The sequence below is a fragment of the Urocampus carinirostris genome, chromosome 2, assembly GCF_059441175.1.
Source record: "Urocampus carinirostris isolate Australia breed hairy pipefish chromosome 2, RoL_Ucar_1.0, whole genome shotgun sequence".
Classification (NCBI taxonomy): domain Eukaryota; kingdom Metazoa; phylum Chordata; class Actinopteri; order Syngnathiformes; family Syngnathidae; genus Urocampus; species Urocampus carinirostris.
The window spans coordinates 56,414,322-56,432,298 of NC_142350.1; the positions used below are offsets into that span (position 1 = coordinate 56,414,322).

Here is a 17,977-nt window from a genome sequence, read left to right on the forward strand (position 1 = left end):
CACACCTAGGGATCATTTGGACCGGCCAATTAACCTGACATGCATGTTTTTTGCAATGTGGGAGGAAACTGGGGTGCCTGGGGGGAACCCACACAAGCACAGGGAGAACATGCAAACTCCACACAGGAGGTTTGATCTCATGACCTCAGAACTGTGCCGCACACGCGCTAGCCACTGCCCCGCCGTGCTGCCCCTCAGTCAACCCATAAAATAATAATACATTCATGAGAAATCCTCAATGACCCAGCTATTTTCAGGAATGCTCCTCACCTGTCCTTACGTAGCACCCTGGTGCCCGTGGGCACCACGTTGGAGACCAGTGCAAAACATAAACATTATTTAGGATCGTTATTTTACAAATACATCCCATTACCAAGTTGTTATCTTAAAAAAAAACAGTCATTTGATTTCCCCAGGATTGGGTAGGGTTACTTTAACTTGATTACTTTCAATTACTTTTGGATTACTCCAATACCAAATATGCTAATAAAAGACAAAAGAAACTAAATATGGATAAAATGATGACTCACAACACGTGGTAAGCTTTCTCTCCTGGCTTTGATCTCTTTGATCTCCGGCAAAACTAACATAAAATGCGACAGAAACAAAATGAAAATAAATCCAAACATCATTTTTGCCGTTCCATGTATTCCGTTACTCCCCAAGCCTGCACAAAATTTAGTCATTTTATTCATATTTCGTTTCTTTTGTCTTTTATTACCATATTTGGTATTGGAGTAATCCAAAAGTAATTGAAAGTAATCCAGTTAAAGTAACCCTACCCAACCCTGGATTTCTCAGTGAACCAAACTCGATTTGTTTATAAATTCATTAATTCGTCACCGTCCAGAAATGTGACGTATTTTGACGTCACGTGAGCGCCTTATCCTGGCCACGCCTCTCTTTGTTACTGTGGAAACCGGTGAGGTTGGAAGGGGGGCAGGGGGGTTAACTGTAGTCGGACATTAAACTACCAAAGGGTTAGCCAAACCCGCTAGCCCCAACTGAGAGCTTCGCTGTCCGCGGTATCGAACATATTTCAGGACGAAGGAGCGGCGTCTTTGCTGAATAACAGCCACAGGTACGTGTTGGCATCTTCGCTGTTTCCTTACAAACGAAGGAGGACTCAAATTACATTCAAACGCCAGGTTAGCGCCTCAAGTTAAACGCTAACTAGTCAAGGGTAAGTGGCAGCTGGACCTGACATGAATGACGACAATTCTTATGACTCTTAAGTTAACAGTGTTAACCTCGTGCTACCGTAAAAAACGCTAAGAGAAGAGTAAAACAGAACGTCAACAGGTAAAGACGTAGCTTCTGCCATAAAAACATGTCTCGACTGGCTCAACAGTTCCCACTGATGCCATTCATTCCAAGGTGGGAAGCGTCCTCGCAGCTGGCAAATAATGAAAGATGCAATTTACTCAACTGTTAGTGCTGCATCCCTTTTAGGTGATGTCTGACAAACCTTCACGTTTTTCCAAACGTTGATCATTAAGAGAATTGTTAATGGTGTTTCCTATATAAGATGTGCATTAACCAGACTTTGACAAATAATAAGGCGTCCTTATGTCTTTGCAACACGAGCAGAATAAAATACTGCACTGCTATAAGAAGTGTTGGTTGCATTACTGAAAATAGTAATTAGTGACATCCTTTTAAATGTAATTTTTTGTTACCCTCCACTCTTCAAGTAACCTCTACTGTGTTACAAATTACCGTATATACTCACATAGAAGCAGACATACTAAAACTTCCCCAAATAGCCACATAATAGAAGAAATAGAAGAAAAGGTGTACACTAACCCGATGAGTCAAGTCATGTTTATTTGTATAGCCCTTAATCACAAAGAGTGTCAAAGGGCTGCACAGACCACAACTTATTGCAAACCACAGACTATTATGACACCATCCTCTGATCTAAAACCTACATGAGGGCAAATAATGCACAGATATTGTCAACGTAAAATATAGGTTATTCATATGCTTTAGAATAGTAGTGTTTCTTAAGCTTAGATTTAAACATTTCCACTGAGGTTGCAGATTAAAACTCAGGGGGAAGATCATTCCCAAGCACCGGGGCCCGAATGGAGAACGCTCTTCTTGGCTCTTGGGATCACTAGTAGACCAGCATTTTCAGAGCGAAGGCTCCGGACCGGAACAAAAGGAGAAATTAAATCTGAAAGATATGAGGGAGAAAGTCCCTCAGAGTGGTGAAACCCTAATATTTCTTGGATTGTGCAATCTTAAAGGCGTGCAAATGAGGCAGCAGTAGCTCAGGAGGTAGAGCGCTCGTCTTGGGATTAAGGGATCCCAGTTCGAATCCCGGCTTGTCCGTGTTACATTTCGAAGTGTCCTTGGGTAAGACACTGAACCCTTAATACCCCTTAAAGGCAGGTTAGCGTCTTACATGGCTGCAATACAAGGCCGCTATTGGGAAATGTGAAGCACACTGTAAAGCGCTTTGGGAAGTCATTGACTTGAAAAGCGCTATATAAATGCAGATCATTTCATTTCATGAACACAGCTGAGACAATACATATCCTTTTGGTCTTCAAATATCTTGAAGATGTATTGCTCCATTTCTGAGTAATGTCCAAGACCCTTTTGTTTTTCTCCAGGTATGTCTCCAACTGAAATAATCACTGCAAGTGCTACTTACATTGATTAAGTTAGTAAATTGGAACACACAGAAATAGAAGGTTATTCTCACCTAATTTATTTTTGCAGTTAAATACCTGCTAAAAAGTGTAACATTGGCCTCCTAACTGGAAACCAGCTGGGACAATAGCACAAGGCACAAGTTGATTACCATTTGAAAAACTAAACATTAGCATTTTATACATTTTCTAACGGTATGTCTAGTTGTGATTGGTGACATCATACAGACCTGTGATTGCATCTCAACTGTCTGATGGCCCTGTTATAAGTATTAACCCTTGAATGCATGAGTGGGATAAGAAAATATGCAATGGGTTGTTATTCTTCAAAATCTTCGGAAAAAAAAGTTGTCATACTGACATTCCAAGCATTCCTTATAAAACATGTGTATGATATGATCCCATTGGTATTTTTTCCCCCACTTATTACCAACTCCACTCATTGAGGAATGTATGTACAGGTAGATCATGCATCCAAGGGTTAAGTACTTACGAAAATTACAAAACTAGCTCAGAAAATGCTCCATTTAAAATCGAAAGTCGCATTGAAATTGCAATACTGGTCTGAAAAAACGCTATTAGGTTTTTTTCTCAAAATCGTGCAGCTCTAGTACCCATTACCTCCCTGCTAGGTGCTCTGCATTAGAGGTTGGAGTTGTGTTTTTGTCACCCAGTGACTTGTTAAAAAATGGTGCATTCAGAAAAAAAGAAAAAGGCTAAAATTCAGCACTCTTTTACAGTAAATGGTAAATGCTCTGCATTCACACACCAATAGCGGCCATGCAAGGCGCCAACCTGCTTATTGGGGGCATTAGGGATTCAGTGTCTTGCCCAAGGATACTTCGACATATAACACGGGGGAGCCGAGAATCGAATCTGCAAACTCTTGATCCCAAGACGAGCGCTCTACCTCCAGTAAATTGTGTGCTCAAGTTTGCCCCATTGTTTTTTTTGTTCCTGTGTAAGTCGCGCTGCCTGCCATTCGCTACTGGTGACACGCACCAAATATGCCCATATAAACTGAACCCTGATTTCAGTGCTTTATTTTATAGTTGTAAATGTAGCTTGGATGTGAGTATATACGATAGGGAGAATATCAGCAGGGAGAAATTACGCGGTCTTGTACTTTGTGCTTGAGACGCCGCCACCATAACTATTAAATTGTGTGTAGGTAGCTCAACCATCATCTCTGATTTGTTCAGCGTTGTGTTGCTGGCGGATTGAAGAATGTACATTGCTTTTTTAGCGGAGGGGGAACTGATTAAATCCATGCTGTTAAAAAGTAGCGGAGTAACGCTAGTTTATTTACAAAATTGTATCATTCACAAGTTACAGTACTCTTTACCAAGAAAAGTAATTGCGTTCCAGGAAGACGTTCCTTTGTAACTCATTACTCCCAACTCTAGCTAAAAGTACAGTATCTTACCAAAAAAACTGCTACAAGACTTTGGAATGGTCCCTACTTCAGTTTCTGAAACAAATACTTGTTAATATTTAGCTTCAGTTATGCCCTGGTAATGTATCTGCCTTTCAGATCGAAACGGAAAAGTTTGAGCTAGCTTCAAACAAGTGCCTCATTACCTCCCCACAAAACTGGGCCAAACAAATCATGCGATTGACTAGCTCTGGCAAAGATAATTTTTATTTCGATTCGGTATCAAGGTGAAAAAATACAAACGTGGCTTCATCCGAAGATGTGTACGTCATCAAATTACTAACTTTCATCCTGAGGGTATATACTTGAGTGCTTATCTTTCCAATGTATCAATTCAGTTTTTACTTGAATCTTTAGCTGCATCACAGAACAGACACACATAAAAGAGTAACGTTTTTGCTGTGATTCCAAACACGAGACCCAGCAGTGTGTAGGCTAAAGGTCAGCAAAGTTTGTTAACACTCCAATTATGTTTCATGTTTTATGCACAAAGGTTGATTGTTTAATCTTGATTGTTGGCCTTAATGTATTATGTCAGTGAAGTCAAGTCACTTATTTGTATAAAAACACATCACCTGTTCTAAAGCTTATATGAGGGCAAGGAATAACTAAAACAAACTCTGCATAAGGGAAATTAAGAAGTGATTGCACAGGAGGTAATCCCCCTTCCAGGACTACCAGGCTGCTATTGATGATGCGAGAGCATCAACAGACATTATACAGTCAACATTAAATATAGGAAATAACAGCAGTAAGTATTGCAAAAATACCAGTTGACAATGACAAACTTCCCATGTCAGAGTTGCAGAAGAATGCAAATGCTGCTTTAGGGTGATAATCTTAAATCAGTATAGGTCATCTTTGCAAAAATATTTTGTTTTCCAAAGGTTGTTGTCTTTGTCAAGAACACATTTGCGCCCACAACCATTTTTTGCTGCTGATGGACACGCTCTGCTGACACCGCCTCTAAAATCTTGCACAGTTCGAAATCTTCCATTACCCCATGCTGCCACCGTAACCATAGTTACCCTTTCCATTTTCAAAATTTTATGCTGAGAAATCCCGTTGCCTCCCTGCTGATCATTTTTACTTGTGAAACCTTCAGAAAAGAGCATGAGTAGGATAAGATTTTCATCAGCAGCCATTTTCAGGTGGGTAGCATAGCCAATGCAAGTTGTCAACATGAAAATGAAAATAAGCTCACGGATGTTCATTTTATCGCTCTTAGACCCATACGCAAGTTTTAACTGGACAACAGAGCCCCCATGGGAGAACTTGCAGCTTCAGACCTTGGCCAGAAGAGGAAGTCTATGAAAGAAGATAGCGAAAGCGAAACAGAGGATGGAGAGGAGGCGTCGGGTGAAGGTAGTGGCACGGGGATCCCTGTTCACCGCTGGGTCATGAACGGAGCAGTGATGTTTGGACGAGAATACTGCTATGCCATGGAAACTGCCCTGGTCACACCAGTCTTACTGCAGATAGGTAATTGACTTGCCAATTTAGTTGCATGAGTTGACAGGACTTGGACGCGTATATGTTGTATATCTTCTTTAGCATTAGAAACGTTATTATTAAAATCACCACCATTTCATCTCTTCTCACTGGCTGCACCGCTTATCCTCAGTAGGGTCGCGGGGGTGCTGGAGCCCATGAAATGAGATGAGACCACCATTTCAGATGCATACAAACACCGTGCGAAATATTTCATTTAAAATATTCATTAAATTTTCCCCTCCGGAGTCCCCACAGTGAAATCGTTTAAGAAAGATATTGCTGTGAGATGTAAATTTTGCTACGTTCAAAAAGTTCTGGTGTTAAACCTGTAGTTTTAGAGTTAATAAGATTGACAATGGATTAAACCAATTTTGGAAGGATGTACTGCTGGAAATTTATGGCTGAAATATGAGTCAGAGCCAAAAGGAACTTTTATTGTGATGTTGGCCTGGTGAGGGATGGGCGCCACCATGCTGTACTTGCCCAAGACACACAGGAACTGGTGCCTCAATAGCCTAGTGGTTAAGAGATCCATCCAACCAATCATTATCTTTATAGATAAATATTATATTCAAAAGTGCAAAATCACAAATGGAAAAATATCTTTCATCGCCTTCAAATGTGAAATTAAACAGTGCGTGTTTTATCTATAAAGCTTTCCCCTAACCAGAGGTCAATTAACACTTATGATATTATATATAAACATTTTGGTATATTTATATAACTTTCTTCCCAATTCATGTTTATTATTATATTTTTTCTTTCATTTATTTATTTTTATTTTTTGTTGTTCTGTAATTTAGTTTGTTTGTGTGTTAACAGATAATACAACGTTGCTGTGAATATGTATGTGTTTTTTTTTTTCAAGTAGATTTCTAGGCCTCCGTCCGTAATGATAGGAGTCTTTAAATGGATATCAAATTGTGTGAATGGCTTAATAATAATAATAATAATAATTTCCTTGTATTGTCATTCTGTGTAACAATGTACACAGAACGAAATGTCGATTGCACCTGACCCGTTGTAGCGAGCCGATGCAGCCGCAGCCAACAGAGGGCGCCGCCGACCACTTTTTAAGTCTTAGGAATGACTCGGCCGGGGCGCGAACCCGAACCTCCCAGTCTCAAAGCGGGCGCCTTACCATCTAGGCTACTGAGCTGGTAATATTGAGGCAGCGCATTTGTTAGCGCATGTGCTACACAGTTCTGAGGTCATGGGATCAAACATTCCTGTGTGGAGTTTGCATGTTCTCCCTGTGCTTGCGTGGGTTTCCTCTGGGCACTCCGGTTTCCCCCGACTTTCCAAAAACATGCATTTCACGTTAATTGGCTGGTCCAAATTATCCCTAGGTGTGAATGAGCGAGTGAGTTGTCCGTCTTGATGTGCCCTGCGACTGGCTGGCAACCAGTTCAGAGTGTCCCCTGCCCACTGGCCAAAGATAGCTGAGACGGGCTCCAGCACCCCCGTGACCTTACTGAGGATAAGGATAATGGATGGATGGATTGCTTTATATTGTTCATTGTAAAATATGTCTCCTCTGAATTACATTTTCATCTAATGTCTTTGCTGTTATGTACTCCCTCTATGTATATTGTTTTTTTTCCAGACTTTAAAATTCTAACACCAGCATTCATTAGGTTATCCGATTATGGTCAGCGACCTCAAAGTTTGAAATTGGAATTTTTGGCTTTACTACAATTTTCAGATTTTTTTCACTAGTTAATGTATCAGTGCTTAAAGTCCTTAGACCGTCTGAACACTGTTAGTGAGTATTACAACATCACAAGCCCTGTTATGTGTGTGGTAAGTAAACAATCTTGCTCTATGACATTAAACTGCTCATAGGTAACTGACTATTTGCTTTTGGTTCAAAACATGTGAAAGGCTTTGTTTGCGCTGCATACAAGGTAACTAAGTAAAAGTCATAAATCGGCATGGCTTGCTGTCAAATACTCCAGCGTAAATGTTTGATTTTGTGATAATTTTATTGCAGCGGCTGCTTTTAGCAATGTCCATGTCGGCACTTAAAATGATCTGCAACGGTAATAAAAGCTCTAGCCTTTGGGAACTGGACTGACATAGCGGATGCCTTGCATGTAAGCATGTAACCTCAATGCCCAGCAATAGCTTAAAACAATGTCAATCGCAAATGGAACAAAGGCAAGTTTTCCTGGAATGCCAGGAATGTCCAACGCAGCACATTTCAGCTTGACGTCTTTCTCCTACGTTTGCAATATTGAAAGATTAGGTTTTGAAACCTATTCAGGGTGTTACAGTGGCATTTACATTTTCTAAGCATCCAGCTTTGCAGGGCATTTTGCAAACTCAGTTTGTTTTCATGTTGTCTTTTGGGGGGTTTATCCTACACATGCACTTTGCCTTAACTACGCTGATTCATTTGCAATAGTTTTTGATAAATACTTTTTGATGAATAATGACTTAGTTATTATCAATTATTATTTCTAGTTTTAACTGTATGTTTTCATGTTACTTTTGCGGTACGGGAATATTAATGTGCTGTAGCTTTACTTGTCTGTTCGTACTCACTACCAATTATGACCTTGTCAGGAATTAGCAGTATTTATTTGTGTTTTTTTTACTTTAAAAAACTGTTTTCTTCCATGTAAAATAAATGTGGCTGTTTTGCCCTTGCATTTTTTAATGAACTTCTAGCAAGTAATAATTCTCTTTTGTCCCATGATTTATCCTTACCTAATGATATTCTAAATGGCATTTTCTGTGTTGGTTTAAGCAACTACCCATGCAAGGCCTTATTCTGATGGTTAAAATTCTTTATTCATTGATTAACTGACTAAATAAGGATTATGAATTACAAAATATATGCCCTAAACTGCATAAATGATGGGGGGACGTCCAAGCTTTGTAACTGTAGCTGCAACTGTGTTGACTTAAGAGGATATCGAAGACCTCAGTAGACGAAGGCAGCGTGGGTAACATGTCCTTCCCGTGAGAACTAGCCAGCTGACTGTCTCGGAATCCAATGGAGACGAAAACAAAGCTCTACTTCTCTACAAGGGATGGAAAATCTTGGCTGTTGTTTTTCAAGGCTGGCTGACATGGATGTCAATGTTAGTACATTAATGTAACCAAATGTTTGCACTTCTACAATACATTTAACAAGGTATATTATAGAAAGCTTCTACTTGTTACAAAGAATGACAATACAAAGGAAATTATTATTATTATTATTATTAAATTGCATGGACCAAACTTCTTTTTTTGTATTACCTTATTTTCTGCACTATTAGGTGAACTGGATTATAAGGCGCACCCACCCACCAGAAATATTAACGCATGCCCGCACACATTCAAAATATTTTTCTCTTATAATGCTTTATTTGAGATGAGAAAAAAGTGAAACATCATTCTCTCTATTTGTTTGTCACAGTACCAGGTATGTTAAAGTAGTGTGATATATTCGTCTAATGTCTGTATCCCTAGTGATCTAGTGGATAGGATCTAGCACTCTTCCTGCCATGATCTGTGTTAATTTCTCGTCACATCCAATGCTATGCATTTGTGAACAACCATCCATATCCCTCGTGGCCGGTTTGATGCCCGTTGCCACCATTGTTATGCAATTGTGGCCAGCGATAAAATTGCACAAATTTGGTAATACATTTCCAATTTTGTCCGCATATAAGGCGCTCCAGTTCATGAGGCACTCATTCAAATTTCTGACCAATTTGTTTTTTTTGGGTTTTTGTAGTTACAATGTCTCCCACTCAACTCCAGGTCAACCGGAAATAAATATGGACTTCAGTAGCAATAGTTCCAAAACGTCTTCACAAAGCTGCCTAATAAAGAATCAATTCAACAAATTGGAAAGTCATGCAAACTACCACAACTTTGAACTGTTTGTGCCCTGTGATAGAGAGTAAAGTTATAAGGTTCCTTTGTCAAAGTCATCTGTAAACTGTCCTGTGACCTCTCCTGGGATAAGGATTTATTTGATCAATTGACTCTTTTGTGTATGCGTTTGTCTGTTTGTTGGTGTGTTCTAGGCCTGCCTGAGCAATACTACAGTCTTACTTGGTTCCTCAGTCCTATCTTTGGTCTCATCTTTACACCCGTTATGGGCTCAGCCAGCGACCGCTGCACGCTACGATGGGGTAGGAGGAGGCCGTTCATACTGGCTTTGTGTGTTGGTGTGCTGCTCGGTATGGCGTTGTTCCTTAACGGATCGTTAATCGGTGAGCACCAAGTCTTTATTGGGATAATGTCGCCCCCCCAGGCAGATTAACTCCATTGATTTTTACCTAAATATATTTGAGGTCTTTCCATTGGTGATAGCCCAAGTAGCCAGCCAATGGGAATCATCCTCACAGTGTTGGGTGTCGTGGTGCTTGATTTTTCTGCTGATGCTTCTGATGGCCCCATCAGAGCATATCTTCTTGATGTTGCCAACACAGACGAGCAAGATATGGCCCTAAATATCCACGCCTTTTCAGCAGGTAATGAGTTCATCGCGAACATATATGGTTTATGGCCAAGGTCACCAACATGATGCACAGCATACAGTCATTTGATTCGATTGAGCTTTGTGATGTCCATAAAGCCAGGATGTCACTCAGTTTGGCTCTGGGGCCGGAGCCAGACTTTCTGTTCGCAGGAGGGCCCGATCAGGAAAAGAATCTCAACTACAAATTTTTGAGCTTTGTTTTTCATTATTATGCTTTATCATTCAGCCTACATTAATAACCTGCTCTAAATATTCTTATCAGAGATGATAAGGGATCATTTCTTTAAAAAAAAAAAAAACACATTTATACATTAAATAAACTGTAAAAACATTTTTCATATTCAGCATGGAATGTGTGAACTGGTTTATTTTAACGGTTGATTGAATGCCGTTTTATACCAGAATCAACTAACCACTCTATAAAAACTCAACACTGCCTTCTAGTGTCCAGAGAGAGCATTCGGTTTGCATTTGTTTAAAAAAAATCATAATTTTTTATAGAAGGGGACCTAGAGACTCACTTCTTTTTTGACATACTCAGAAATTGGTGGTAGGCCGGATAAATCGTCCAACAAATGGGATTTGGCAAAGCTTCTAAACAGCCACTGAAATAAACTAAAATGAATTATCAGCAAAAAAATGCCTTTACAAAAATGGAAGAAATTGAATTGTAAGCCCGGATATGGCAAAGTACATTGCTGAAATAAATAGCTTTACTGGAAGATATTTTAAAGATACTTAGAAACAGAAACTAACTGCTCGTACTATAACAATTTAATATTGCCTGTGCATTTTGCCTTTTTATTCAATTTCCTGTAACAGCGTTTGCTGAAATGTTTATTTCTAAAAGAAAAAATAAATCAACCTTTGGAAAAAATTGGCTTGTTTTATTTATTTCCTTATTTTACTATTAAAGATATTTCAAAATAGAGTAAACATTTAAAATATTGTTTTTCTTATATTTACTAGAAGAACTATTTTCAAAAATCGGTAAGACAAAAAATATATATACTTTTTTGGGGGAACTCCATTTTTTTTTTTTAAATAAGCTATTTTTTTCTGTTCTATGCAGGGCTTGGTGGGGCATTAGGCTACATGCTAGGTGGTCTCGATTGGACTGGCACAGCTTTGGGACAAGCATTTAAGTCCCAGCAGCAAGTGCTCTTCCTTTTTGCAGCCATCATTTTCATTATCTCTGTCATACTGCACATGTTCAGTATCCCAGAGAGACAGTTGTTGCCATCCCAGCAGCTTAACATCACTGGAAGAAGGGATTCAATCAGTCAGTCATCTTACCGACTTGTTAGCCACACCCCACAGCTTCTCGAAGCCATCACTGAAGAGGATCCACTTTGCAGCGAAAACGGCAAATCAAATCCCAAGGTCAAGGATATGGACTTTCTTGTTATGGAGCGAATGCGGAGTAAAAGCGATTCAGTCTTAGCCATGCCAGACACAAAAATCAAGCTAGATCCTGACCTTGACCCTGAGGTCTATCTTTTCCTGCCAGACACACCCCTGGCTTTACCCGAAATCCAGGAAAGTCTAGAAGATGCTTTCAAACCATCAACTCAGAGTATTGAATCTTTGAATCCCTTTGGACCCGCCAATCTTTCTGATGGAACAACCGTTGTGCAATCTGGAGATTTTGGTGCATCTGAGTTTAATGGTCAGATGAATGGTCCTTCTGAAGTTAGTCCTGTCTCTGACGGTTCACACATGAAACTAAAGGTAGAGTTGCTGTATATGTCGTTTTATTAGAAGTTCGAGTGGGGGTTGGCTGGTTTCAATTTTTCTTTCCTTGCAAGCAGGCAAAGCTGGCTAATGGTGCTGGTGTCAGCACTGGCTTGTCCTCTACTGAGAACGGCAATGCAACCAAAAATCACACCTCCAACAAAGCAGTCGCCCGGCAGCTCAGTGCCACAGCTTCTCCACGGCCTCACAAACACACCTTTTACCGACAAGTAAAACTTATTTTCAAATAGATTTTATGGAGAATTGTGAATACATAAAAAGCCTAGTGATTTTAAATTGGCCTTTTTACTGTTTCTTCAGCCTTCTTTCACGTTCTCCTATTATGGACGAGTGAGATCGCAGCGCCATCGACTGCGACGGAATAACGCCTCAAGCCCACAACCAATCACTACTTCTCGTAGTCTGAACGACCTGAGTGACTTGCAGCTTAATCGAAATAGGAGAGCATTTCGATTGTCTGATGATAGTCTGACTTCAGAGGGTTCCAGCAGCGACAGCGAACCCAGCCAGGGCACCACTGTGAAACTACTATGGTTGTCAATGTTTAAGGTAAAGAATGGTTGGAGCCTTTCTTAAACACAAAAAGTCGATGTGTTTTTTCGTTGATGTCTTCCAATGCTACACTATGCAGATGCCAAAGCAGCTATGGAGGTTGTGTATATGTCACTTGGTCACATGGTTTGCCTATATAGCTCAAGCTGTCTTCTACACAGATTTCATGGGACAAGTCATCTTCGATGGTAACCCAAAGGTACACACAAACCCTTGAAATCCAGTAGCGCAGTTATCATGAGTAGATTTAACAAAGTTTGTATTTGCTTGTATTTCGTTGTATGTAAATTCCCCAATAAAACTCTTTCAACTCATTGTTTTGCCAGGCACTGGCCAATTCCACAGAGTTCCAGAATTATAACAGTGGGGTTCAAATGGGGTGTTGGGGGCTTGTGGTCAATGCCGCAACCTCAGCTCTTTGCTCAGGTATGAATGCACCAATACATATAAGCCTTTTAAGACAATTGACTGAAGTGATTATATATATATTTCCCCAATTTCTTTTTTTTTTTATTTCAAACCAGCCATCCTTCAGAAGTACTTGGATAATTTTGATCTGAGCATCAAGGTCATATACATCGTAGGTACTTTGGGTTTTGCAATAGGTGAGCATACATAACACAACAAATAGCAGAAATATTCTACATTCGCTGCATTCTTATTTCGGACAAGAACGGTCGCTTCTTCAAAAACGGCTTCTTTTTATTGGAGAATAAGGAAGAGAATTATTTGAAAAGAAACAAAATCTGTATGTATTGTAATTCAATAATGTGGTCATTTTTTAATGGATTAACAAATGATTCTAGTTATGATGTTAGCTGTGATAATTTGTCTATATGATTGATTACGCTTCCGACGTTATTTTAGGGACAGGTCCCATATAAGCCTTTGGCTTTAACCTGTCATCCCTTTTTTCTTTTTAGGGGATTTGTTAATTCTGTGATATGATGTTGCAACCTGACTGAAAAGATAAACAAAATACAATACAACATTACAATATAATACTGTGGTATTTATGTTTTTATTGTGTTTTTCTAATTATAGGAACTGCTGTGATGGCTATCTTTCCAAATGTCTACGTTGCCATGATTATGATTAGCAGCATGGGCGTCATCTCAATGAGCATGTCCTACTGTCCGTATGCCTTACTAGGACAGTATCATGAAATTAAAGAGGTAACGATATATTCTGAGAACTTGTTAGAATGTTTGTGTAACCATTCCTTCAGGTTTGAGTAATTGAACATCTTTCAAGTTCATTTTTGGCTCAACATTTTAGCTTTGCCTACATGCTTCAAAGCGAGTGTTGTTTCTGCAGATGAATGTGACTGTCTACCACAATTTCAGTGAGATAGACTTGTTACAAACACAACAAATGAGGATTTGTATGTATTTGCATTTTATAAATCAACATGTATAAAATGTGGCACTGTTGTTGCCTTTCAGTGATGGATGTCTGGGCACAACTATTGTAAGAAAAGCCCATAAAGAAGACAATTAATTTTTTCCATTCATTCAAAGATTGAAACAGTTTGTCTTTCTGTCTGACATTTTGAGTTAGTATAAATACAGTATTGTATTGCTGTTATGCTCATAAATAGCAGAGGAATTTCAATTTGGGGGATTTTCCACCCCTATTTCTTAGGGGAAAGATGACTTCAGATATAAGTGTGTTTCAGGACTGAAGAAAATTCTTACCGTTTACAACTCCATACTGTCTTAATGAGAAAAATTATTTTTGAAATGGCATGCTCTTATTTTTGTGTTTTCCTCAGTTCGTCCACCACAGTCCAGCCAACACTAGAAGAGGTTTTGGTATTGATTGTGCTATTCTTTCATGTCAAGTAAGTTCATCTTTGCTTCTGTTTCAGTTTTACACATTCAATATTCAGAAGTTTAAAAAAAAAAAAAAAAAAAGTTTTAGTATGTTTTTTTCACATCCAGTGTCAGCTACTTGGATTCAATGAGGCTCTGGTTATGTTAAAATGTAAAAACCATAAATGTAACAAAGACCAAAATGACTTGTGAATGTTATACTGTAGTCACAATATATTGGACCATAGCACATGGAGATCATAAATTTTACCATCCGCAAGGACCATGAAGATCAGCAACACAGTCATTCCTAGATTTCAAAATCTTTTATTTATTAAATTTACAAAGCTCGCTTCCATCACTTTCTTTAAAATGTTCTTCCTTACGCTAAAAAAGCCGTTCACAGTGAGGGTAAGAAAGTCCAAACCTTCAACAAGACGTAGAGTGGAAGACTAAGGGACATAAGCCCCTTTTAACAAATCCGCTCAGAAGTGCTCACACTCCTACAAAATTAAGACCTGCTGGAAGCAATCAGGATGGAATTAACCAATTGTTTTTATGTTGTGTTGTGTTATGGAAAGTGAATGTCTACAGAGGGCACTGCAAGACAAGAAAAAGCACAGAGGCACTGGAGATGTGGTTGCAAGATAGATGAGGAAGAGTAAAAAAGAGTGAAGAGCAGGAGGACGTTCATAATTTCTAGAGAAAGGGTTACCTTCAGCTATAAGTAAAAGGGGGAAGGGTGATAAACAAGGCAGAATGAGTTGGTGAAATAGGAAAAAACTGGATTCGTACGTAAAGTTAGAAAATAAGTACAACTTTAAATGGAACATAAAATCTATGAAATACACAAATTCCTCTAAGCCATAACAGCCGTGTTTCCACCAGGGACACTGTAGTATTTGACCACTAGATGTCGCTCTATCTTGTAGTGAATAAAAACTACAGATTCTTAAACTGACCAAAGAGAAACATTTTTTTCCCCTTACTGAGCACAAGGTGTTTTTTTTGTACCATTAGTAGCAAGATGGCAGACAATCATGTCAGATGCCTGAAGGTGAGCCTCATGTTATGTAAAATAAATACACATTTCTTGAACTACGAGTATTTGAAGTAATGCATGTTTATATGAAAGTCATTGTATTTCTGCTCATTATTCAAATTAATATTGTTTTTAAATGAATGAATAAGGTATTATTTTCTTTTACAACTAGGCGAAAACATACACAGCGTCCCTTTAAGTCAATATGTATCAACTCAAACACACCCACAGCACTAATCAGCACAATTGCTAGAAGATAAATGAAAGCTTGCTCAACTTCATGTAATATTTGTATATGTCCAGGTGTATATCAGCCAGATTTTGGTCGCATCGGCGCTGGGAGCGGTCATCAAGGCAGTCGGCAGCGTGAGAGTCATTCCCATGGTGGCATCCGGCAGTTCTTTCCTCGGTTTCCTCGCCGCCTGTTTTCTCGTTATTTACCCTGAAGAGGATCCCCAATGCCTGGGAAAGGATTCCAAAGACCAGGAGTTGGCCTGTTTGCCAGACAGAGAAGATAGTGGTGAGCAATTGGCTCTTTAACAGCTACAAACAGAGAAGGGCTTAAGAATACTGAGAGACAGACAGTCACCTGAGTTTGCACAATACACAAGTGTTGAAAAAAAAAAAAACGAATGATGATGTAGTGGGAAAAAAAACTAATCACGACGTTACTGTGTCCCAATGCTACCTCAGCATATTCAGACTAACAAGGTTTGGTTGGACTAAACGACTTTGAAAGTCATTCTGACTAGAATGTTTGTTTTCTTTTTTTAAATTGGCAGAGCCTCTCTATGAGAAGCTCAAATAGCACTTTGTGTTGCATTTTAGAACCGATAACGCTGAAGTGTAGCGTAATGCTTTCCAGCTAATTCCTAGAGGATTGCGGTGCAGTCAAAAGGTTACTTTGCCCTGTCGACTTTCTCGTTCAGCCTAAAAAGAATGTCAATTGATGTTGCAGTCATTTAGATTTCACTGAGAAGCTGCTTAGTTTGTCGTTGTTTGCGCTTGCACAGATTCATTTGGTTTTATTTTAACTGTGATTAGGATGCATAACCAGCTCTGGCGCCTTAATTTAACCTGTTTTCTTATTTGGTGAGAGCACAGTGCGGTCACCTAAGGCATTTAATTGTATCTTAAATAATACAATACGCCAGTTGTGCGAATACAAATGAAGTGCAGTCGTAGTTCATTTCCAAGCCCACATTTGCTAGGGGTAAACTTAGGCGAATGACTTGTTCCCTCCAAAATGTTTTCCTTTGAATTATAGAGGTTTGCTTTTTTCTTTTTTTCTTTTTTTACCACCTGTTGTGTTTTTTAATTATATTCCTGGATTAGAACAGAAATACACTTTAAATAGCAACCAGGCCAAGCCTGAGGGATAAAAGATATGCAAGGTTACTCAGGATTTTTAAATCCTCTATGCAGCAGGGTATGTTTCTTTAAGTGCCTGTGAGTGCAGAAGGGTCAATACATTTTCATTTCGTATTTTAGGTCATGCAATGATATACTCGACATGTCTTGTCTCAACTCAGGATGTGACGCTTCTTATTTTTTTATGTTTTCAAAAGCAGTTATCATGCTCTTAGCCACCAAAGAACTCTTTGTCTGTTATCCTACCAGTACGAGTGACATGTAGAAGCCTGACACGAGTTTTTTTTTCTAATGTGTTTGTGTGTGAAAACAGTTTGGATTTTGAGCACATGTAAAGAACTTTTTAAGATTTCTACCTATTGCCATTCTGTTTTGAGTTGAGTTAACCAACAATGTTTGGGGTGTTTTTCTTTTACTGTTGTACAGTTTTTTATATAAAATATTGAAGCTGTTTGAAAACAAATCATTCCGCTCACAGTTGTCTTGTGGCATTCATTGTTGACACCAATCTTAGTGCATTTTACTGTAGTTGTAATCCATCTCAGTGCAATAAAATGACACGTCACCTGAGGTTCAATGTTCTGTAAATCTTGATAAACCTGTAGGAAGATTTTTAAATCAATCGCTGCTTGTACAGTGGGGCAACAAAAGAGTGGCTTTGTAAGAAGCAAGTCCTGGAGTTCCCTAGCTAGTCTCCAGATCTCAACCCCATATAAAATCTGTAGAGGGAGTTCAAAATCCATGTTGCCAGCCCCAAAACATCACTGATCTAGAGAAGATGGGCATGGAGGAACAGGGCAAATTAACAGCAAAAGTGTGTGAAAGCTTGTGAAGAGTTACAGAAAACGTTCGGGCTCCATTATTTTATTATAAATACCAATTTGCGTGTGTGTGTATTTGTTAGTGACTTCTAAGCTCGCAAAGTGTCTTTAGCTGGGTTTTGTGTCGGTGCACCCCCAAAAATACCTAATAATTGGATAAACATCTACCTTCATGTACAAGAGTCTCTGAAGCTGCATGTGGCTCTTTGGCATTCCCTAATGGCTCCCTGGTGCTTTTTCAACGAACTGCCGCCCCAACAAGCCCAATTATTTAGATAGACTACTTATCCATTATCATAATCTAATCTACATTTATATTATATGAGTGAATTTACCTTACCTCGTGCCAGCAACCACTTCCACAAATGAATTGGGAAATTACTACAAAAGCCTTGGACATTTAAGAAATCCTTAAAAAAAAATCCACTTCGAACAAAGAAAAAGTCAAGTCATTTTTATATTGTATAGCCCTTAATCATAAAGAGTCTCAAAGGGCTTCACAGGTTATTACACAGACATTTTTTTCAGACTATTATTACACCATCCCCTG

General features: G+C 39.0%; 1 protein-coding gene across 1 annotated transcript; it reads left to right on the forward strand.

Moving 5' to 3' along the window:
* Positions 1-935: 935 nt before the first annotated feature.
* LOC148372643 (polyamine-transporter SLC45A4-like) lies at positions 936-17,176 on the forward strand. The gene is given in 15 exon segments (XM_088327226.1): positions 936-1,081; positions 5,201-5,246; positions 5,324-5,577; positions 9,615-9,803; positions 9,885-10,064; positions 11,145-11,803; positions 11,881-12,036; positions 12,128-12,376; positions 12,459-12,578; positions 12,706-12,805; positions 12,904-12,984; positions 13,424-13,554; positions 14,154-14,222; positions 15,539-15,763; positions 15,766-17,176. Coding segments are annotated over 13 exon segments (2,439 nt in total). The 5' UTR covers positions 936-1,081; positions 5,201-5,246; positions 5,324-5,360; the 3' UTR covers positions 15,829-17,176.
* The last annotated feature ends 801 nt before the right edge of the window (positions 17,177-17,977 follow it).